We start from the raw sequence: 22,177 nt of genomic DNA, 5'->3' as shown, positions 1-22,177 counted from the left end.
TCCCTGGGCTTTTCCTTGGAGGCAGCAGAGCAGCAGGACCACGGCTCAGGGCTCTACCATCAGCTTTGTCCTTGCCCCGTGCTTCCCCGAGTCTTTATTCCGTCTCTGCTGAGCCTGGAAAAGCTCTGGGAGCTGGACCAAGTCTCTCCTTTGTGCTGGTACGTAGCTGATAATTAATATTATTAATACTATTAATTCTTTGTCTGCTCTGGGAATAATTCCCACCGAGGGAGGTTTACGGAGATGTGGCCATGGACCTTCAACACCACACCGGTGACCGGGAGCTCGTCCGTGCCGTGTTATCCTGTGGGAAAAGGTCATCCCTATCCCCCAAAATGCGGGTCCAGCGAGGTCAGTTGAGACCCCTAGCAGGAGGGATCCTAAAAAGCCTTTCTCCATCCTCCGTGTCCCTCCTTTCCCCATCCCTCACCCCGAGGATGAGCCGGCCTCGTGCGGCAGGAGAGGCCACCCCAAGTGTCCTTCTCCGGTGCCGTTGTCCCCCCTCCCACACCCTCATCCCGGAGAGGGAGAGAAAGGCGTTGTCTCCAAACAAACGGGGCAATGTGCCCCCCTGGGCAGGCACCTTGGAGCCTCCCAAATGGAGCCGCTGTTCCGGCCGGCCCAGGCCATGAATGGACAAGCGCGGCATTGACGGCCGCGGGGACAGGGACAAACGGGCTCTGTGTGCCCCTCACACCTTCCCCTCCTCCCCACTGCCAGGGACAATGGCTCCAGCCATGCCAAGGTTCACAGCTGGCAAGGGCGGGGGAAAGGCCGGCACACGGGTGGGGAGCCGGGAGGAGAAAGGGAGCCGGGAGGGATAACGGGGACGTGGGAGATGGGGAAATTCCAGGAGGGCTGTGGAGGTGCTTTTAGCACTCAGGGAAGTTTGGGATGGAGCTGCCTCAGAAACGTTCCCGTGGCACAGCGGGGTGATTTCCCCTGACTCCTCACACCTCTCCTGCCCTGGGGTGTCTCTCCCACACTCCTTGGCCTCTTGGGAGGTGGGGATGGAGAGAGGGAATGATCTCCTTCTCCCTGAGTGTGGTGTTTTTCCCAGGTTATCCAAAGGTGCTTTTGTCAGACATAATCTGTGGATGTAAGCTAAGGAACTGGGATCCTGTGAGAGCAGAGGGAGCTTTCCATGGGATGGGGAGATGCTGTGGGTGGTGCTGCCTCTGGACACTGGGCTGCAGGCTGGGAATTGTGGAATCCTGGAAGGGTTTGGGTCAGAAAGGATCATCCAGGGCCATGGGCAGGTCTGGTTTGGTTGTTCCTCCCACCAGGATGGTTCATTATTCCGAGTGTTTTGCCTCTGTTATCCAGGTTGCTGCTCCAGGGTCTTCCTGGACACCCTGTAATGCTCTTTACTCCCTAAATCTGGGGGGTTGGCTCAAATCCCACCTGTCCTGTATCCCTGTCCTTGCATCCTGCCCTGCCTGGCACGGGATAGTTCCTCTAGGACTGCAGTGGGATTAGAACTGGGAGCAGGAATACTGGCTGAGAGCTCACCAAGCTCCCAGAGCTCATCCTTGCCTGTGGTTTTGGTGGGGAATTTGGACTTTGGGGGTTCTGCTCTGGCATGAACGGGGATGGATGAGCTGCCCCGTTGCTTTGGAAGGGCAGGGCTGTCCTTGGGAATGTGCTGGCAAGGGAATGTCCCCAGGATGGGACACAGGTGGTGGCTGAACCTTTTGCGATGGGAAGGGCACAGGCTGCGTTGGGATGTGTAAGGAAGGGTGTCCTAATCCAATGGATGGGATTTAGGAATGAGATCAAGTGACAATCCTGGAAGATCCCACATAGTTTTCCCTGCTCCAGCCCTTGCAGATCCCAACAGACATTCCTGGGTGGGAGGAAGGATACCAGTAGTGGGGTGAGGAGGGGCTGTGGTTCAGGGAAGGGGCCCGGGAGCCCCTGGAAGTGCCTGGGACAAAGCCGGGACTTTGCTCCAGGGTGGTCTCTGGGGGAGCCGCCGGCTCCGTGTCCCGCTCCGGTTACAGGATCCCATTCGGGGGCTGGTTATCGTTCTAGTCAGGTAATAAAGAGCGTTAATTAAGGAGGAATTCCAGGCTGGCATCCAGCGAGAGGCAGGGGCTGCGGGGTCGGGATGTTCCACCCCTGCGGGCGGCCCGGGCTTGGGTCCGTGGGGCAGCCGGGACATGGTCCCGCTGTCCCTTCTGGAAGCGGCGTGTCCCTGCCCCCTGCCAGCTCTCTCTCGGGGAGGGATGCTGTTCGTGTCCCTGCCCCCTGCCAGCTCTCTCTCGGGAGGGATGCTGTTCCCAGCTGGATGCTGTTCCCGGCTGGAGCGGGGAAGGGTAGGGAAGGAGCTCCGAAGCGGAGCGCTGGCCCCGCGGCTCCCCGGGCTTAGGCGGTGTTTGGATAGGTCGCCGTGGCCCGGATTCCTCCTGCTCGCGTCCAGGCCAGCAGCCAATCCCCCCGGGCCGAAGGATAAACATGGGAAGGAGCAGAAGGGGGTGTGGGGGCCCCGGGAATGTGCCGATGCTGCAGCCCGGGCCGAGGTTGCACAACCAACCCCTCGTGCCGGGACACAGGGATGCGGCACTGGCACTGCTGTGCCATCCCAGGGAATTCCCAGGGGGCCTTGTGGTGTGTTCCGCTCATCCACCTATCCCGCTGTACTCTGGAGAGGGAATGCTCCATGGAACCAGCTCCTGGGGTCTCCTGTTCCAGCCTGCACCCGCCGGATATTTTATTGCTTCCCAGAGTGTCCCCTGCCTCAGTTTCGCCTGAAATCCAGGGGGAAAATCCACCCTCTGATACGTGGCTCCACTCTGGGCTTGGCACAGCCTCTCCTCCTCCTCCTCCCCGGTGTCCCCCCATCCTTGATGTTCCCCAGCCCCTCTGGAGCCATTGACCTCGGCGTCATCTCCAGGTTCCCACATCTGGATCGTGTTAGCGGATCCCGGCATGGAGTGCTCCAGCTCCCTCCCTCCCTCCCACCCCCAGGTGACCCAGGCAGGATTAGGGCTGATTTGAAGACAGGCAACAGAGCAAGAACTGGGGAGGGGGGGGGAGGAACTGTTATAAATAGAAATTCCATAAACTTCTCGGCCTATCACTCCAGGAAAATTCTGGGTTAAACCTCTCGGAGCTGTAAATAGGAGGATTCACGGAAAGCAGGCTCCGTTAACTCTTTCCAAGCCCTGTGCTCACCTCTAGGAGCACCTAAAAATGGGACAAGGAGCCAGTCATGGAGCTGGATGTCCCCAGGAGGGACAAGGCAGCAGGAGCAGGGACAGGGAGGAGCGGGAAGCACCTCCACTGGGATGTGGAGCACGTTTGGAGGTTTGGGGAAGGCAGAGAAAACCAGTCCAAACATTGGGATTCCTGACATTCTCACACGTCCGGGGGCCTCACCCGCTCACGAGGAGGGTGCTCGGGGTTTAACTTCTTGTTCTTCAGGCTTTTTTTTGGGACCACCTCGGCTCTTTTCCAAGGAAAGGGTTGGAAAGCAGAGCGGTGGGAGCAGTGCCGTGGTGGGGCAGTGGGGTGACAGTGCCGGGAACAGGTTTGGGATGGACGAGCCCAGAGTGTCCCTGGGCTCTTCCAGGCGGGGTAAGAATGGGAGCCTGTCCTGTGCCGAGCGCTGAGCTTCCCTCCTCGGTGGCTTCCTCCTAATCCCCGCTGGGGAGGGGGAGGGAATGTCATTGGGAGCTCGTGACTCCACGGAGAAGTATTTGAATTAATCACCTAAGCTGGCTTTTGGTAAGAGCCTGGCCGTGCGGAGGCTCCGGCCGCTGGGACATTCCTTGGGTGGCTTTGCCAGCGACACCTGCTCCATATCCCGGTTTTTTGGTGCAAATCCCAGCGTTCCCAAGCAGAGGAAGGTCCTTGGTTTTTGGTGGGAAGCCACGTCCCGGCTCCACCCCTGACACACCTCTCACGTCACCGGGCTTATCTCACCCTCCTCAGGGCTCCTCAAGGTGACTTTAAGGAAGTGAAGGAATCCTGGAATGGTTTCACTTGGACGGGACCTTAAAGCTGTCATTCCACAGGTGGGGACACCTTCCACTAGCCCAGGTTGCTCCAAGCCCCCTCCAACCTGGCCTGGAACACCTCCAGGGATGGGGCAGCCACAGCTTCCCTGGGAAACCCGTTCCAGGGCCTCCCCACCTTCAGAAAATTGGGAAGCCCAGTATCCCGCTGTTTATGGAGGACTTCCCACCCTTTCTGGACAAGTCCTGGTTCCCACCCTCCTGGAGCTCTCATCCCTGGCAGGAGGGTTTTGGGAATGTTATGGGATCCAGTGGGAGCTTGAAGAGGTAGATCCATTCTGGTGAGGTGCTTCCACATCCCAGAAACTTCAGGGGAGGAGGAATACACCTGGGGTCTGCAATTCCATGTTGGAGGTGCTGGCATAGCTGGGAATCCCAAAGGCTCTGCCTGCTCCATCCTCACCTCAATGCCCACCTGGAAGCAGCATCACATTCCCTGCTCCAGATGGATGCCCTTGTTCACACGGAAGAGCATCTCCACCCTGTCCCCCAAATCCCCGGGCTCTGCCATGGAGGTGTCCTGAAAAACAGCAGTTATCCAGGTTTTTTTTCCCCTCTAGCCAAGGTTTGTAAGGCAGAGATCCCTCTCCACACCCTGTCCGCTTGGCAGAATTCCTAGCTGGATTTATTCCTGCCGATTTGCTTGTCTTGGTATGAAAGGGATTTGCAGAGGGAGAGCTGCGATTGGATGGGGGTGGGATGGAGGTTTGGGATCAGCCCGTGACCTTTCCCCTGAGCCAGGGGGTCTTTTGGGACAGGGCTGGACGTGGGGCTTTCACGTGGGGTCTTCCAGGATGGTCTTTCACCGACTTCCTTATCTGCCCTGGAGGGAGCTGGACCTTCTTTCCCGGTTCCTTGGCAGTGCCTTTGGCACCGTGGGCTGGCTCCGGCCCCGGCGGGCTCCGGACTCCCACTCGGGAGAGACAGATAAAGGAAGGACTTGCTGTCAACAAAACCCTGCCCAGCTTCCCCAGAACAGGGCAGGGAGGGGAGCAGGAGCCCTCCGGAGAAAAGAGAGGGAAATCCACCACGGGAGGAGCGGGAGGAAGGTCGGGAGCTGCTCCAGAGCTGTGGTGGAGAAATTCCAGCGTGTTCTGCAGAGCTGAGGCAGAGTCCCCAGGGAATCAGAGGGTGTCTGAGCAGGAAGGGATCCACGAGGCTCGTGGAGTCCCACCATGTGTCTGTGTCACCAGCCTGGCCTGTCCCACGTATCCCATCTCCCGGGATGGGGTTTTACCCTGGGATGGGCATGGACAGACAGCCCTCAAGGATCTGCTGATACGGATCATCCCTGCCCGGGGCAGGGGGGTGGAACTGGGCTTTCAGCTCCTTCCCACCCACCCCATTCCATGATTCCACGATTCTCAGATCAGTTCTTTGGCTCTGCAAAGGTCCGGTGGTGTTTCCAAAGCCTTTCCATGTCCCTCTCCAGCTCATTCTTCCACCTCCTCTTCCCTGGCAGGCCACGACATTAATGGAGCTCTGGAGCCATCCAACATCGACACCAGCATCCTGGAGGAATACATCAGCAAGGAGGACTCTCCGGAGATGTAAGTGCTTCCCTTGCTCCGCAGCGGGAATGGTGTTCCCTGGGGTCTTCTATGGAGAGGCTTGAAATTCTGGAATGGTTTGGGCAGGAAAGGACCTTGAAGCTTGGGGACACCTCCCACTAGCCCAGATTGCTCCAAGTCCTGTCCGACTGCCAGGGCTGGGGCATCCACAGCTTCTCTGGGAAACCTGTGGAGCAATTTCCAGCCCAGAAATTTGAGGAATCACGTAGGAATCACTGTGCAGCCCCACCCCAAAGTCCTCCTGGATTGCTCTTGGCTCCATTGCCATTCCCAGCTCTTCTTCCTGTCTCGTCCTGGTATTTTACCTTTGAGTTTTCCCGGTCTCTGTTGTTCCCTCTCTTTCGTCTCCTGAGGGAACCATAAAGATTTTTCCTTAAAAATGGGAAAACAGGCCCTGGGAGCTCCAGCTGAAACCCTGGCACAACAGGAGTGTGGAGAAGGGAAGGGTCTCCCTGTATATTCCAGCTCTGGGAGAGAGAGGGGAGCAGACCTGGAGAGCACCTGTGAGCAGGGTGGGCGTGGGATTTTTGGCACAGCTTCCCTGAAAGCTGGAGCATGGTGGGCAGATCCCGCTGGCTTCACATTCCTTGGTGCTGGCGTCCTGGGAATTTTAAAGCTTCCCAGGTGGATTTTGGCCTCTTCCTTCAGTCCCGCTGACGCGCCCCATTTGCTCATGGTGCCACCACAGTGCTGGTTGTTTCGCTGTTTCCCAGGTATCCCAGAGCACCTGAACGACTCTGATCCCACATTTTGGGAGGGGAGGGACAGGCACGAAGTGACCTTGGCTGAGGTTTTCCCGTTCTCTCCCTCAGCTGCTTCCCTGACATTCCCGCTCCATCCGGCTACGCGCACTCCCAGCCCTCCAGCTCCGCCAGCATCACTCCCTCCAGCTCCATCAGCAGCGCTCCCAATCCCTCTTCCAGCGCCCCCCTCCACCTTCCCCCCGGCAGCAGCCAGCTCCCGATCCGGCATGGTGCTCTGCTGGCCAATCCCTGCGGATCCGCCTACGGAGCTCACCTCAACTGCAACAACAACAACGGGCTGGTGGTGCCCAAGGGCTTCCTGGGCGGGCACTGCCTGAGCAGCGGGGGCCCTCCCATCAAAACGGAGCCCAAGGCTCCCTATGCACCTGGGTAAGCGGGAATGCCGTGCTGGGATACGGGATTGCTGCCGCTCCGGGCTGGTGGCACCCGGAGGGCTCACGGGGCCGTGTCCGGTGGCAGCGTCGCTCCGTGCCGAGTTCTTGCCTCGTGGAAAGGTGGTTTGGGATAAATGGAAGCCCTGGAACTTCCCAAAAGCGTTTTGGGAATATCCCCTGTGTTGTCGTAGAGCTCTGGGAGACCGGGATACCTGTGGTGGGCATCTCCAGGTGGGAAGTGGGAGAACGCTGTAGGATTTTTTAAGGAGGAAGAGGCTCGGAGTGAACTTGAACAGGACAAAATTCGGTCTCTGGGATGAAATGGAACCTCCAGGATATTCCCATGACTATCCCAGTGGATAGCTCACCACACTGGGCAGGGACACGTTCTTCTGGTGGCCTGACGTGGGAGATGCTCCATTCCAGGGATGCAGAAGATGGATCTGAGCTGGATGTCTTTGGACAAGCTCGGGATGCAGACCTGGAGAAGAGGAAGAGGATGGGCAGGTTTCAGGATTGCTGATGGATTCAACTGGGTGGTTATTCCCAAGAGGAGAAAAGATATGGTTCCTGCTCCCTGGGATGGAAGGGAACAACCCCGGGAGAGCAGGATGTGCCTGGTCTCTTCCCGCTCCCACCAGGAACAGGGAAGTGGAAGATGATCTGAGGCTGGACAGGTGAAATCCAGGCGTGCAGCAGAGTATCCATGAGCAGGAAGGGAATAGTCACTCCCGGAGGAGCTCCAGCCTGGATCCTGAGGTGGTGGTGGCCACGAACAGCCAATCCTTGAGCCTTCTGCCATGGAAAAAATGGATGTGAGGGACAGGGAGGCCGGGATGGCCCCAGGACTGGCTCTTCTCCCTCTGCCTTGTGCCCTCTAGTGTTGCCATCAAGCACAGCCTGGGGATTCCCAAATTTGGGAACCTCCAGCACACTCAGCCTACGGATGAACTTGGAAAGACCTTCCAGCAAACTAAAATACTCCGCCTTTATTTTACTCCCAGGCCAGGGAGTTTTCCCTTGGGATATGTGGAGCGTGGGGGGAACCAAAAGCCTTGTCATGTCCCTTTCTTCTGGATGCACTTGGAATTCTCCAGAATGTCATGAGTGAGGCTCATATCTTCCTGTCAGAGGAGAAAAACCTCTGGATGCAGCTGAACTGGGTCCGGATGGCAGCATTCCTGCAGCATTCCACAATGACTCTTCCCTGCTCTGTAAGGCTTTTTCCAGTGGAGAACTGTGGAATATCCTGAGTTCCCTGTGGGAATTATGCAGTCCACCTTTTCCAACCTCCAGGATTCCCTGAATTGTGCTGTTCCCTTTTGTTATTGGCCAAAATTTGGCTTGCTGAGGCACAAATCCTGATAAATCTTTAGGGAATATGGGATGAACTCACAGTCAGTGTGGCAAAGAGCCTGAAAAGGGCTGGGAAAAAATACTCCAGCCAGGCATAGGAAGGGACTGATGGAAAGGTGCTCCAAGGGAAGTTGGAGGACAAGGGAAGTATGATCAGGGGCTTTTTTGGGATGACCCCTCCTCATCCCTCTCCAGCCGCTGCTTTTACCACTTCCCATGAAGAATCCAATTCATGGGTCTTGGGCTCCTCTGGTCCAGGAAGCAAAATCCACCCTGTGGGCTTCCCAGGTCCCCCCGAGCCTCCCATTTCATGGGATCATGGAATTGTTTGGCTGGGAAGGGACCTTAAACACCAGCCAGTTCCAACCCCTGCCGTGGCCTGGGAAACCTTTCAGGTTGCTCCAAGCCCTATTCAGCCTGGATTTGAACACTTCCAGGGATGGGAAGAACGCTCCATGCACCCCACCTGGCCACTGGCATTCCCATGGGGAAGCACACCTTTCCCTGGGAAGCAGATAAATTTCCGTGTGACTTCTTTTATCTGGAATTCTCATTGCCAGCTCAACAAAACGTCCCTGCTCCCGAAATCCAGGGAAGCACTGGGGGAGCAGTGGCGCTGATGGCAATCCCAGGGTTATTTGGGATTCCCAACAGGATCTTGGAGGGTGCTTTGATCCAGCTGGACCTGATGGTTGTGCTGGGAATGACTTTCCCTTCTCTTTTCCCGTTGCTCCACAGCACTTTGCCGGACTCTCCCCCGGATTCCGGATCCGAAGCCTATTCCCCTCAGCAGGTGAACGGTGAGTGCTGAAAAGCAGGGAGGAGGGGGAGGGAAGGGAAAAACTCATAATCCAAACCCCAAATCCGACATCCTCCCCCCCTCTTTATTCCGTGAAAGTGGTTGGCTCTGGAATCTTTATCAGCCGGGAGAAAACAGGCGGCTGCTCTACGTGGGGAGATTATCAGTTAGTAAATATCCCTCGGCTTTCGCCCATTGTTCCGCTCCCGGCCTCTGGAAAAGTGGGAGAGGGAGCGGGAGAGGGAGCGGGAGACAAGGCAAGGTGGGATTCCAGGGATCCGGGGTATCTCGGCGGTGTGGCTGCTCCGTGGGCAGGGTGGGATGTGGATCCTGCCCTCACCCTCCTCGTCTCGCCCCGTGCCTCGGGAAAAAGGAGTGGGAATGCGGCCCTGACATGGAGCCGGGCTCCGGGAGGGAGACATGGACCCGCCGTTCGCCAGTAAGTTCCTTCCCAGCCCTTCCCTCCCCTCCAGCTCATCCCGAGGGTCTCCTCCTCCGGAAGCTGGGATCCCCTCCAGGGTCATTTTCAGGGAAAGCCACCGAGAGTTGTTTGGTCCCTCTGGTGACCTTCACTTTTCTTCCATGGAAAGAACTCCTTGGGAAGGAAGGAGGGAAGGTTGCCCGGGTTGTCCTGGTCTCCCTTCCCCCTCGGAGCAGCACCCTCTTCCCCAGGCTCCAGCCCAGTCCCCACCGGGAACAGTGCCTGCTCCTGGTTTTTTTTTTTTTTTGATGGAAGAGGTCAAGAGTTCTGTTTATCTTGCTAAAAAAAATCCCTGGAATTCCTCCTGGCCCTTCCTTAAATATAACAAAGAGGCCAGGTTGCTCCCCATGGGGAGAGCTGGCAGCTCTGTCTGGGAAGGAGAGGAGGCTCCGGAGGGTGCCCACAAAGCTTCCTGAGGGAAGGATCGAATTCCCAGAGATGGTTTTACCCTGGATTTGGGAGTGCATCACTTTCCAAGCCTGACCTGTCTATAAGGCAGCTCCGGAAGGAAGGCTGGCCCAGGAATGAGCCTGGAAAGAGGAATCTAGCTCTGTGGGTCTGGAAAAGGGCAGTGAGAGTTCTCAGCAGGAAACAGAAATCCCTGGAAGGATCCTCATTTCACTTTTCCAGACTTCCCAATGGGAGGAGTTTCCCGATTCCTGGTCGGGCGCTTTGGCCTCGTTAGTCCCTGCCTGGGTGTCCCGAGGCCAAAGTCCAGAGTCTGGTGCTCCTGCTTAGGGAAGCAGCCTGGAATGATCCCGCAGGTCCTTCTCTGCATTCCCAGAGCTGTACCTGGCTTTGTCACTCCCTGGATGTGTTTTCCATCAGTTTGTCCACACTGGAGTGTGCAGAAACTCTGTCTTGCGCTTTAAACACCTGGAAAGTCGCTGTCCCTTCCCAGCCCTCGGTTTCCTTGTGTCCCAGGGGTCAGTCCCACATTCCTGCTGGGATCTTACTGTCCTGTGGGGACACCCAAAGGTGCAGGTTGATGCATCCGTCAGGGAAAGGCTGGGAACACAGATGAGCTTTGTCCTGGTGAGGAAAAAGGGGGATGGAGGCTGGAGAGGGACTTCGGAGTGCCAGGACAAGGGTGAATGGCTTCCCACTGACAGAGGGCAGGGATAAATGGAATACTGGGAAGAAATTCTTCCCTACGAGGGTGGTGAGGCACTGGAATGGATTTCCTCGGGAAGCTGTGGCTGCTCCATCCCTGGAAGTGTCCAAGGCCAGTTTGGATGGGGTTTGGAGCAGCCTGGGCTAGTGGGAGGTGTCCCTGCCCATGGCAGGGAGTGGAATGGGAATACTGAGGTGATGAGGAGCTGGAGCAGTGCAGGAAGGGACATGGATTTGCACGTCCCTCCACATCCAAACCTTTGTCTTGATGTTGAAATAGTCAAATCCACCCTAACCACAGCATGGCTTTGGTATCCAATCCCATACAGAGGGAGGAGAAATGTGGGATCACATTTGAATGTCCCTTTTTATTTATTTAAATTTAGGGATCAAGGTCTCCTCCTGGCTTAAATGGAAATATTTCGAGTCCCTTCCCAGAGCTCCTCCCTGGGCAGGTTCAGGTCATTCCTGTCTCTTCTCTCTCTTGTTGTCCCCACGGCATCAGAGAATCCTGAAACAGTTTGGGTGGGAAGGGGCCTTAAAGCTCATCCCATTCCAGCCCCTGCCGTGGGAAGGGACACCTTCCACTGGTCCAGGTTGCTCCAGGCCCCATCCAACATGGCCTTGGCTTTATTATGCAAAGTTGAGGTGCTTTTTCTCCAGCTCTGCATTCCCAGGAACAGATTTTGGAGTTACCCCCTGCTGTGTTTCCTTGCTTCTCGCACTTCCCACGGGAATACTGTTCTTGGTGGGTTTTCTCTGGGAAGGGAAGTCCAAAGCTAACACAAAAGCTACCTGGCAATTCCTAAGGGAATTCCTGGGGATGTGCTTTCACTGCAGAGCACCCACGGGAGATTTAGCACATCTCAGGAATGTTTGTGTCTTTGTCACGGAATCATCCGATCCTGGAATGGCTTGGGTTGAGAGGGTTCTTAAGGATCATCCAGTTCCAGCCCCTGCTGTGGGCAGGGACACCTCCCACTGGAACAGGCCACTCCAAGTCCCCTCCGAGCTGGAGATCCAAGAGAACTGGGTCACTGCTGGATCTGGGATCAGGACACCCCTAACTGTGACTCCTCCTCTCTTTGCAGATCCTCACCTCCTCCGGACCATGACTCCCGAAAACATGTGCCACATGACTCCCCCTTCCCGCCTGGAGCACCCTCCTCCTCCTCCCCCTCCCCCTCCGCCCCCCCACCTCCAGGGTCCCCCCCCGCCTCCCCCACCCCCTCACCCCCTCCAGCCGCAGCACAGTTCCCACTTTCCCGGCCTCCAGCGGGACATGTTCCTGAAGGCCGAGCCCCTGATGCCTCCGTATGGGATCGGGCCGGGAATGGCGCCGGCCGAGCTCCACCACGCCCAGCAATCCCAGATGCTGCACCAGCTCCTCCAGCAGCACGGAGCAGAGTAAGGCCTGGGGCTGCTGGGAATGTGGGAGTGGGGACAAGGGGGAATGGGAGCGGGAGGTGTGTGCAGTGTCCGAAGTGTGGGGTGTAGCTGGGAACTGGATGGTGGGAATGTGGGGATGAGGGAATGGGAGTGGGAGGTGGGTGCAGTGTTCGAAGTGTGGGGTGTAGTTGGGAATTGGGTGGTGGGAATAAACAAGAGGAAATCTGTGGAAGGAGTCCCTGCCCTTGGAAAGGGGTTGGAACTGGATGAGCTTTAAGGTCCCTTCCAACCCAAACCATTCCGGGATTCCATGTGCTGGTTTAGAGGGGATATTGGGAAGAAGATCTTCCCTGTGAGGGCGGTGAGGCCTTGGGATGGATTTCCCAGGGAAGCTGTGGCTGCCTCATCCCTGGAAGTGTCCAAGGCCAGGCTGGAGCAACCCAGTCTATGGAAGGTGTCCCTGCCCTTGGAAAGGGGTTGGAACTGGATGATCCTTAAGGTCCCTTCCAACCCAAACCGTTCTGGGATTCTGTGGAATTCCGGATGTGGCCCAGAGCTTGGCAGTGTGGGAGAAGGTGGGACAGTGCTGTGGGAATGTTTTTGGGTTCCGTGTAGGATCCTGCCTGTGCCAGTGACGGGCTGTGGAGCTTCCCAGCTCAGCCTTTCCCGTGTGTCTCCGCAGGCTCCCGGTGCATCCCGCCAAGAAGCGGAAACACTCCGAGTCCCCCCCCAACACCCTCAATGCCCAGATGCTCAACGGGATGATCAAGCAGGAGCCGGGAATGGGATCGGTGCCACTCAATCCCGACCGAGTCCAGACTCCTCCCTGGCACCAGCCGGGTGCTCTCTCACCAGGTACCCTCTGATCCCACTCCTCTTCGTCCCGCTGGAATTCCAGTCCTGAATCTGCTGACCTGGCAGTCAGGAGGGAAACTTCAGGCGGTGCCAGTCGCTCCTTTGGGCTTCCACCCTGCTGGACATTCATTCCAGTGATTAAAGTAGGGATTTTAAGGAATTTTACCCCCTCCCCATAGGGCTGATCCAGGATAACGACAGTCTGAACGGATCCTACCTGGATCCCAACTTCCAGTCCATCAAGTGGCAGCCACACCAGCAGAACAAGTGGGCAACTCTCTATGATGCCAACTACAAGGAGCTGTGAGTAATCCGTCTGCCTCTGGAAAAAGAGGGATTCGTATTCCATGTGTCTGTGGTGAGCCACTGGGGTTGGGAATATCATAGTCACAATATGGGATAAGGATCTCTCTGGATTTGTCCTTGTTCTCTCAGCTGTGCTGTGGGGAGATACTTCCCCCCCTCTGTACCTTTCCTATTGGGAAAGTTGCTCCTCTGCACTTTTTATGGATGATTCAGGAATAGCAGAAGGGATTTCAGCCACCACTCAGATCTTGGAAGGTTTTATTGGCAAATCCTGCATGGTTTGGACCAGCAGCGCCTTTCCCCCCTTCCCAGGCTTTCCAGGATTTCAAATTTAGGATTGGGAATTCCGAGCCAACACATAGCATGGATGGCTGGAGAGAATTCAGAGCCACTTCAGCACGGCGTGGAAAGGAGCTGGAGGAGTGGGAGGGGTTGGTGGGAAAAGGAAGGAGGAAAAGGAGCGGGAAGGGGCTGTGGAAAGCTGGGAAGTGGCAGAGAGGCTGGAAAAGGAAGGCCGGGATCACCAAGGTGGCTGTAGAGCAGAGAGGGGTGGGAAGGTGGGCTGGGAACTGAGGGAGAGGAGGGTGGAGGCAGCACGTGGACAAGCACTGGAAAGGAGGAGAGCTGAGGAGAAACCAGTGCGGATCCTCCCTGCATTCCTGGGAGGTGACCGAACGCTGGCAATGCCAGGATGGCTTCCAGGAACCTCTCCCCGCACAGATCCCCCCACCCCGTTCCCTCCCAGTTCCCTCCCAGTTCCCCCTCCTCCTCTTCCTGCCCAGCCAGGGGCTGCTGGGCTCCTGTGGGGACCGGGAGGAGGGAATGCTCCGGTGCCTGTGGATAACCCCCGGCTGCGATCCCAGCGTGCCTGGACGGTGCTGGGAATGGCAGCCAAGGATCCCGGGGTGGGGGCAGAGTGCAAATCCCAGCTTTCCCTCACATGTCTCCTGCTCATCCAGCCCTTCTCCCGGCTTTCATGGTGGTGGCAGGGCATGGAATTCTCTGTTGGACCCTGTGGCTCTTTCCCCACCCCCTACAGGAGAGGGGAAATTTGGGAAGACGGTTCCTTCTGGTTTCCCTAGAGGAAGTGTCTCCCAGCTTTAGGTGGGATATCAGCTGCTCCTGGGAACTTCTGAGCAGCTCCAAAGCCTTCCTGGAGCCCTATCCATGCTCTCCACCCTGTGGATGGTGGGATGTGGGAAGCTGAGCATCTCCTGCTGATCCTGCCCTCACCACATCCCCCAAATCCTGCTTCCATGTGCAGGAATTCCTCTCCCACCTCCTCTGAGCTGCATCTGCACCTGTCAGCTCTTATCCTTTGTTCTTCCAGCTGCTCTTTACCCTCTCACTGCTTCCATCTCCCATCCCATCCATCCATTTCCCATCTCAAACATGTCCCAGTTGTCCCAGACCGTTTCCAAGGTGTTGCTATCCCAGTTCCAGAAATTCTGCTTGCACACAGGTGGATAGACAGAGACAAATTCCACGATGTTTCCTGGGCACGGGGAAGTTGCTGGAAAACTGCTGCAACCCCAGCCCTGCTCTTTGGATCTTGGGATCGCTCCCCTAAACCCTGCTTTTGGGATTTAGGGCGAAAGCCAGAGCAAACCCCGTCCTGGGGCTTTGAGGGCCATCATCCCGTTGTGTAAGGAATAAATTCCTTTGGAGTCACTCCATGGAATTTGAGGGAGCCACGTGGGCTTTGTTGTGGCGCCGGATTGGAGCAGAATTAAGGGGTAAAGGTTGATCGATTCAGTTTTAGGTCCAGTTTTCCTTCTCCATGACGAGCCAGGTGGCTCCAGGAGAGCTGGATCTATGTCTCTTTTTACACGGAATGTCCCTTATTCTCCTGGAACAGCCCTTTTCCGAAATACTCCACAAGAAACACCAAAAATTTCTTCTTCCCTTCCTCCTGTAATGGGATTTTTTAGGTTGGTTAATCCACATTTAGCAGGTAGGAATTGTCTCCTTCCTTTCTCCTTTTGGGTGTCCTCAGCAGTAGGAAGATCTCTATTATTCCCACAATTTAGTTTTCCTTGGAGATCATAAAGCCAGGATCAGCTGTTCCTGCTCTAGTTTCTCCTGGAAGTTATTCCCCAGTCTCCATGTGCTGTTTGAGTTCCCTGGGATCCAGGTGCTTTTCTTAGCCCAGGAATGTGAATCATCTGAATTATCTGACTTTTCCTCTTCTTGATCCCAAGGAAAGAGTTCAGGAAGGAGGTGAAGGACGTGGGAAACTATCCAGGTTTTTACCAGATTTTCAGGAGCGATTCCAGGGGCAACACATACAGTTAAATGTAATTCCATGTTCTTTTGCACACAAAAAGTGAGGTTCCACAGGGGGATGGGATAAGGGATTAGTTCCATTCCGTGTCTCAGGCTTTGCCAAGGAATCTTGAAGGAGCTGCAAATCCCTGGATTAATTTGATGGACAATATATAATTTTTTTTGGCCCTTTGCGCTGATTTTTGTGGGTTTGGATTTGCTGAACCTTCCCAGGGATGAGCTGCAGTGTCAAGGAGGCCTGGAACTGGGCAATTCCCTAATTTACTCCCGGGAGAAGGAGTCATTCATCTCCCTGACAGCGGGCTCTGATAAATTCCGGCTCCCTCCTCCCTCTCCCGGGTTTGTTACAGCTTGAGGGAAGGCAGCTGGGAATAGTTCACCCCTCCATGGAAACACCTACATGCTGAGGCCCAGGGCCTTGGAATTCCCAACTGGGAGACCGAGAACGTGCTGTTCAAACTGGTGCTTTCCGTGGGGCTCCCACACAGGCAGCTAATCCCAAGCTTTTTGGGCTTCCACCCCTTGCTTGGGAGAGAAGTATCTGGATAAACAGCTCCAAACTTGGCCTTGCTGGATCCTGGATCTCAGGGAGGGAATGGAGACCCGTGGGATGTGGTCCAGACCTGCTGGATGTGTTTTGGGATAGGTGGCACAGGGTGATGGGTCATGGATGTATCCCAGGAAGTTGGAGGGATCACATGAGGTGGGTGCACAGGTGGGATTGTGTGGGAGAGATGACAGTGGTTCCTCCATCCCGGTGTTTGTATCCTGGAAGTGAAGGAAATCAGGGAATACGTGGAATTAGTGAGTGATCCTTGAATTAGGGGTCTCCCGATATTCTGTTTTAGTTGAGATCTTGGGGAATTGGGAAGAAAGGAGAGAAATTAGGGATTTTTGTGCCTGGGAGGAACAAATTAAGGAATGTGAGCATCCTGCTCCTGGCCAAGATCCCAGTACAATTCCCTGGGGGGAGTTTGTGACCCCTCACTCGGATCAGGAGAAACCTCCTCTCCCGTGATCCTGCCCTTCTGTCCCACCTTAATCCGCCTCTGCCACTGGGAATGTTTGGGATAAAGCAATCCATTTGACCCCAGACCTTTTATTCCTGACACTTTGCCCTCTGGCCCATGTGCTCTCCCTGGAAAATACTTTGACTGCTCCCAGGACATGGATTTGTCAGTGGCTGGTGTCATCCCTAATCCCAGGAACTGCTTCTCCCTTGAGGTCTCCTGCTTTTCCTTCTCTTACCGCCCCATCCCCATCTGGAGAGCCGGGAATACCTTGCCCTGGGAGCAGCTGCTCGACTCAGCCAGAAGGGATGGAGATCCCTCTGGAAAGCAGCATCTTCCCTCCCATCAGTCCCAGCACAGGGATTTGGGGGATGCACCAGCCACAGCCATTGGGAAAACGGGAAAGTCAGTGAATAGGAGCCTCTGGAAGGGGATTGTGGAAGACCAGGAATTTCCAGGAGGCAGAGAGGAGGAGGAGCCCTCTTGTCTCCCCTCTGTCAGCACATGTTTGGCAGCCATCAGTTTGGAAGTTTGGGAAGCATCCATAGCTTGGAAGTTGGGACAGACCCTTCCTCTCCTTGGCTTTGCCTGTTAAAAACCAGTGGGAATAGCAGTGAATTCAGGAGCCAGGAAATCAGCCAGGAGTGGGATGAGCAGAGGGTGCTCAGGCTCCAGTGAGGAATATCCAGATGGAGAGTCTGGGAGGAGGTCAAGGAATTCCTTTCGTGCCTCTGGGCTAAGGCAGAGCTCTGCTCCCACCGTCTGCTTTGTGTCTGGAGCAAAGCACGGCATTCCCAGGTCCCTGGGGTAAGGAGGGAGCAGTTACTCATGGCCATCCCAGGATTGCTCCTGGCAGCCTGGAATCACCCTCAGGTCTCATCCACATTATCCTCTCAGGTGTTCTGGGGGGGACAGTGGCTTTATTCTAGAAAAAAGGAAGGAATACCAGGGCAGAATCCCTATTTTCTGCTTCCCAGAGTCTGCCACATTCCTCACTGTCAGTCTGTCCGCCTCCCCTCCCGTTGCTCTGGGCAGAATCTGGAGGTAGAAGTCGGGAGTGATTTGTTTTTTAGGGAAAAGTGCTCTTTAATTTTTAAGTCCCATATCCAAGGCTGGGCTGAGCTCCCCCTTTACCTCATCCCTAATTCTTTAATTCAAAACAATGGGATGTGGCTGTTCTGCGGGATGAGAGGCAGCTCCTTCCCCCCCTTCCGAGGGCCCACCAGCCCAGGTCTGGGATTTTTGGATGGTGAGGAAAAGGCCACATATTTCCCTCATTCCCATGGAAACCAACCCATTAAGGAGATGTAGATTAAACCTTTCCAGCTGGTGTGTGTCCATGGAGCAGCCAGGACCCCTCCTCCTCCTCCCTCTCTGGATCTGGGAGCCGGAAGCTTTTCCGCAGCCACTGGAGCAGGTGGTGGTGGTGGTTTCCACAGGAATTTGGGACACAGGCACATCCTGGTAGCAGGGCTGGCACAGGAGACACTGGGAATGCCACGGGATGTGGGACACCCCCAGGTCAGCCTGAGCTGCTTCTCCCAGCATTAAAGGGATTCTCCAGGCTTTGGGAAGGCTGTGGAGCTTGGCATCTCCATATTCCTTCCCAGTGGAAGAACCGTAGGAAGGTTTGGGTTGGAAGGGACCTTATGGATCATCCGATCCACGGCCCAGGTTGCTCCAAGCCCTGTCTAACCCAGCTGGGAACACTTCCAGGGATGGGATATCCACAAATTTCCCTGGGAAACCTTTGGATCCCCTCCTGGCCTCACTGCTGCTCCCTTTTCCCAGCCCGATGCTCACGTACCGCGTGGACGCCGACAAGGGATTCAACTTCTCTGTGGGGGACGATGCCTTCGTGTGCCAGAAGAAGAACCACTTCCAGGTCACGGTGTACATTGGAATGCTGGGAGACCCCAAGTATGTGAAGACCCCTGAGGGCCTGAAACCCTTGGAATGCTTCTACCTGAAGCTGCACGGAGTGAAGGTGAGCGGGAGCTGAGGGTGAGGGGGAATGGAGCCGGGAAAGGGGGGGCTTGGAATGCAGCCTCACGTGCTGCGTTGTAGAGGAATGTGTGGAACCATGGAATCACTGAGGCTGGAAAAGCCCTTTAGGATCTTGAGTCCAACTATTCCCCCAGCACTGCCAAGGCCACCCCAAACCATGTCCCCAGGCACCACATCCATATGGATTTTAAATGGCTCCAGGAATGGGGACTCCACCACCTGATCCTGTTCCAATGACCGCCCTTTCCATGAAGGAGTTTTCCCTGATATCCAATCCAAACATCCTCTGAACCATTGGAATACAAGTCCTAAGATGGGCTGAGTCACTACCTGGGTGTTTCAGGGCTGACTCTCTCTCACCTTTGATTCCAGAGGTATATGGAAACTTTGGGAAGATCCTTCCACCCTCGATTTTCCCCCCATGGGCGATTCCCATGTTTGGGCAGTGCCCACACTCTGGGTTGTACCAAGTCATGGGAAGGTGGGCAGAGAGCTAGGAAGGAGGAGGTGGGAATGGGAAGGTCTCTGTGCCCTGTGTCACATTCCCAAATCCTTGTCTCCAGCTCGAGGCCTTGAACCAATCCATCAACATCGAGCAGTCGCAGTCGGATCGCAGCAAACGGCCCTTCAACCCCGTCACGTGAGTGTGTCCCTGTGGGAACCAGCATCCCGTGTTTCCAGGGAATAACAGCACCAGAAGGTGGGGAAAGGGGCAGAGTTAGAGTCTCGCATTCCACTGGGTGGTTGCCACACTCTCCAGTTCTCCCTTGATTTCCTCTCTTCACATTCCCAGCTCTGTGTCCAGTTCACAGCCCAGCTGTGCTGGAGCAGGCCGGGAGATGGCCATTCCCAAAAAACCCTCCCCTCCAGGTGCTGGCTCCGGCCTTTCCACACCTGGTTCCTCAGAGCACCCTCAGGGCATGTGGGAACCTGTTGCAGATCCCAAGGCTGGGCCAGTGTTCAGTAGACTACTGGGAATGATCCAGCAGAATGAGGGAATGTTGGGAACTAGAGCTCTGCAAGGTGTAGGAAAACTGGGTACCTTCCCGCTTTTTGCATGTCCTTAGGCAGAGGAGCAGGAAATACTAGGCAGCATTCCCAGATAGGCAGCATCCTCACTCACTCCTCTGTTTCCCTTCCCTTCCAGGGTCAACCTGCCCCCGGAGCAGGTCACCAAGGTCACCGTGGGGCGGCTGCACTTCAGCGAGACCACGGCCAACAACATGCGGAAAAAGGGCAAACCCAACCCGGACCAGAGGTGAGGGCTCCGGAATATCCCGAGCCTCCCGTGGATCTGCCTCCTCCTGGCCCGGGAAGTGTGTCCAGAGGGAGGAGGACATGGGGGACAAGGCCTGGATTGGCCATCCTTGGGCACGAGAAGGGTCTCCCCTCTCTGGGAGGAGCACAGGGGGAGGGGATGTTCTGAGCCCACCACGGTGTTCCAAAGGGGATGGAGATCCAGCACTTCCCAGAATGCTTCCCTGACTTTTCTCCCTTCCCAGGTACTTCATGCTGGTGGTGGCCCTGCAGGCACACGCCCAGAACCAGAACTACACGCTGGCCGCCCACATTTCCGAGCGGATCATCGTCCGGGTAAATCCCTGTCCCCTCCCTCCGGTGCCCCACGGTCCTTGGCTGGACCATCTCCCACCTTCCAAACACCTGGGGATGTGGCACTTGGGGTGGTGCTTTGGTGGTGAATGTGGGATGGTTGGACTTGATGAGTTCAGAGGGCTTTTCCAGCCTCGGTTTCCCACTTCTCCCCCCTTCTCCAAACTCCCCCTGCATTGTTTGTAGCATTCCCAGTCCACACCTGGGTTCTGGCTCCAGCCTTTCCACATCTAGTTCCTCAGGGAACCTGTTGCAGATTCCAAGGTTTGAGCAGTGTCCAGTTGGGACTGTTGGGAATTAGGGAAGAGTGCAGCTGGGACTCTGCAGCAGGGACAAGCGTTCCAGGTGCAGGAAAACTGGGTGCCTTCCCACCCCTTGCATGTCCTAAGGAAGGAGGGGCAAGAACAGGTACAATTCCCAGGCTTTCCCGGGGTTTTGCTGGAGCACTCAGCTCCAAGACGTGAAGGCAGGGAATAAAACCTAAACAGGGGCCTCAGGATCTGCAGACAAGAAGTCCATGATGGGTTATGTAACTTCCAGGATTCCCAGCAGGGAGTTGCAGGCAGCCCAGCACAACCTGCAGGTGGGTCACAGAACCCCGCAGGATTTGGGAGGCAGGAGCATCATCCACGTCACTTGGTCACCTGCTGTCCTGGAGCAGCTCTGGGACAACAGCTCTAGGAAGCAAAGATATTCCTTTAGGGAGGGGAGAGGAGCAGGAATAGCCTTGGTTCCTGCAAGGGGAGGCTGGGCCAGCAGGTGAATGCCGAGGCTGCCAGGATGGGCTGGGATCCATTCCCAGATCCATTCCCGGTGGATCCCTGCCCTGCCACTCCACCTTGTTCTGTGCAAAGCTCTGTGTGGCACCTCCATGACCCTCCTTGTCCTCTCCTGGCTCTGTCCTCCCGCCTATCCCATTCCCTGCTGTCCCTCCTGTGGGGCTGGCAATTCCATGTGCTGCGGGCTGGAGGGAGCACTGGGATCTCACGGACAGCTCGTCCCAGAAATCCCCTCCCGCTTCTCAGGCGAACATCCCTAAGATCTCTGCTTCCCAGTGGTCCTTTCCCTGCTTTTTCAGCCCCCGCTTTCCCGTTTTCCCGCAGGCTTCCAACCCGGGCCAGTTTGAGAGTGACAGTGACGTGCTGTGGCAGCGGGCGCAGCTCCCGGACACCGTGTTCCACCACGGCCGCGTCGGCATCAACACCGACCGCCCGGATGAGGCCCTGGTGGTCCATGGCAACGTGAAGGTCATGGGCTCCCTGATGCACCCCTCAGATGTCCGGGTGAAGGAGGACATCCAGGAGGGGAGACCTTGGAAAAAGGGGGGGGGGGGGGGGGGTGTGAAGGGGCACCGCAGTGCTGGTTTCCATATGAAATGGAAATTTCTATTTCTGTGAAAATGCTGGTTTCCATAGAATCCTTATGGATAACCTGAGCTCCTGTGGGAGTCCAGCTCTAGGCCTACAGGAGTTGGACTCAGTGATCCCTATGGGCCCCATGCAGCTCAGGATATTCCGGGATCAGGTGACTGTTGGTCAGATGGGAAGTGCCTTAGAATTATCTCTGTCCTGGACACAGCCTGTCCACCACATCCTAGGGAATATTGACTCTTCCAGTGTTAGACAGAACTGGCAAACACAGTCAGAAAACAGTCGGAAAAAAGGTGGAAAGCAGTTGGAAAATACATGGAAACAGGTGACTATGGCAGGCACCATCCTGGACCTTGCCAGAGGGCTCTGCTCTGAGTTCCTGTCAGCTGGATTTGCCTGTCCAGAAAAGCTGGATATGTTCACCCCACATATTTTCGGGAACTGCCTCCACTCTGTGTCTGTTTCTGCAATGAGACTCTCTCTCTTCCCGGCTTCCCTATCCCAAGAATATGTCTGGAGACCAGAACTTGAGATTAACCCCAGTGCTGGTGCTGTTTGTCCCAGCGGCTGCTCCGAGCAAGGTTCCAGTCTCCCACAGGAATTCCCATGAGCCACAGTGGGTTTTCCTGCTTGTACTCGTGGGGATTTAAGAAGCAACAGTCCCTTTAGGAGTTCCCTGTGCCTGGTTTTTTTTCCCAGGTGGACACCACGGAGCAGCTGAAGCGGATCTCCCAGATGCGACTGGTGCACTACAACTACAAACCGGAGTTTGCGGCCACGGTGGGGATGGACAACACCTCTGAGACAGGTATATCCCACGGGAATACACCTCTGAGACAGGTATATCCCATGGGAATACGCCTCTG

General features: G+C 55.9%; 1 protein-coding gene across 5 annotated transcripts in view; it reads left to right on the top strand.

The window, feature by feature from the left end:
• The window catches only part of MYRF (myelin regulatory factor), a 38,838-nt gene that overhangs the window by 5,830 nt on the left and 10,831 nt on the right, over positions 1-22,177 (top strand). For all 5 annotated transcript variants that reach the window (XM_027669196.1, XM_027669198.1, XM_027669197.1 and 2 more), the window contains exons 2-13: positions 5,482-5,569; positions 6,403-6,723; positions 8,823-8,884; positions 11,569-11,884; positions 12,549-12,721; positions 12,901-13,024; positions 18,115-18,310; positions 18,894-18,970; positions 19,478-19,588; positions 19,833-19,923; positions 21,045-21,245; positions 22,011-22,119. In XM_027669196.1, the coding sequence (XP_027524997.1) occupies positions 5,482-5,569; positions 6,403-6,723; positions 8,823-8,884; positions 11,569-11,884; positions 12,549-12,721; positions 12,901-13,024; positions 18,115-18,310; positions 18,894-18,970; positions 19,478-19,588; positions 19,833-19,923; positions 21,045-21,245; positions 22,011-22,119 (1,869 nt within the window). The remainder of the gene's footprint in view (positions 1-5,481; positions 5,570-6,402; positions 6,724-8,822; positions 8,885-11,568; positions 11,885-12,548; positions 12,722-12,900; positions 13,025-18,114; positions 18,311-18,893; positions 18,971-19,477; positions 19,589-19,832; positions 19,924-21,044; positions 21,246-22,010; positions 22,120-22,177) is intronic.

This window comes from Corapipo altera, unplaced genomic scaffold (assembly GCF_003945725.1).
Source record: "Corapipo altera isolate COAL_440 unplaced genomic scaffold, ASM394572v1 218, whole genome shotgun sequence".
Taxonomy (NCBI): Eukaryota; Metazoa; Chordata; class Aves; order Passeriformes; family Pipridae; genus Corapipo; species Corapipo altera.
Note: the sequence above shows the minus strand (reverse complement) of the source record. Positions and strands in the feature narration are given on the sequence as shown.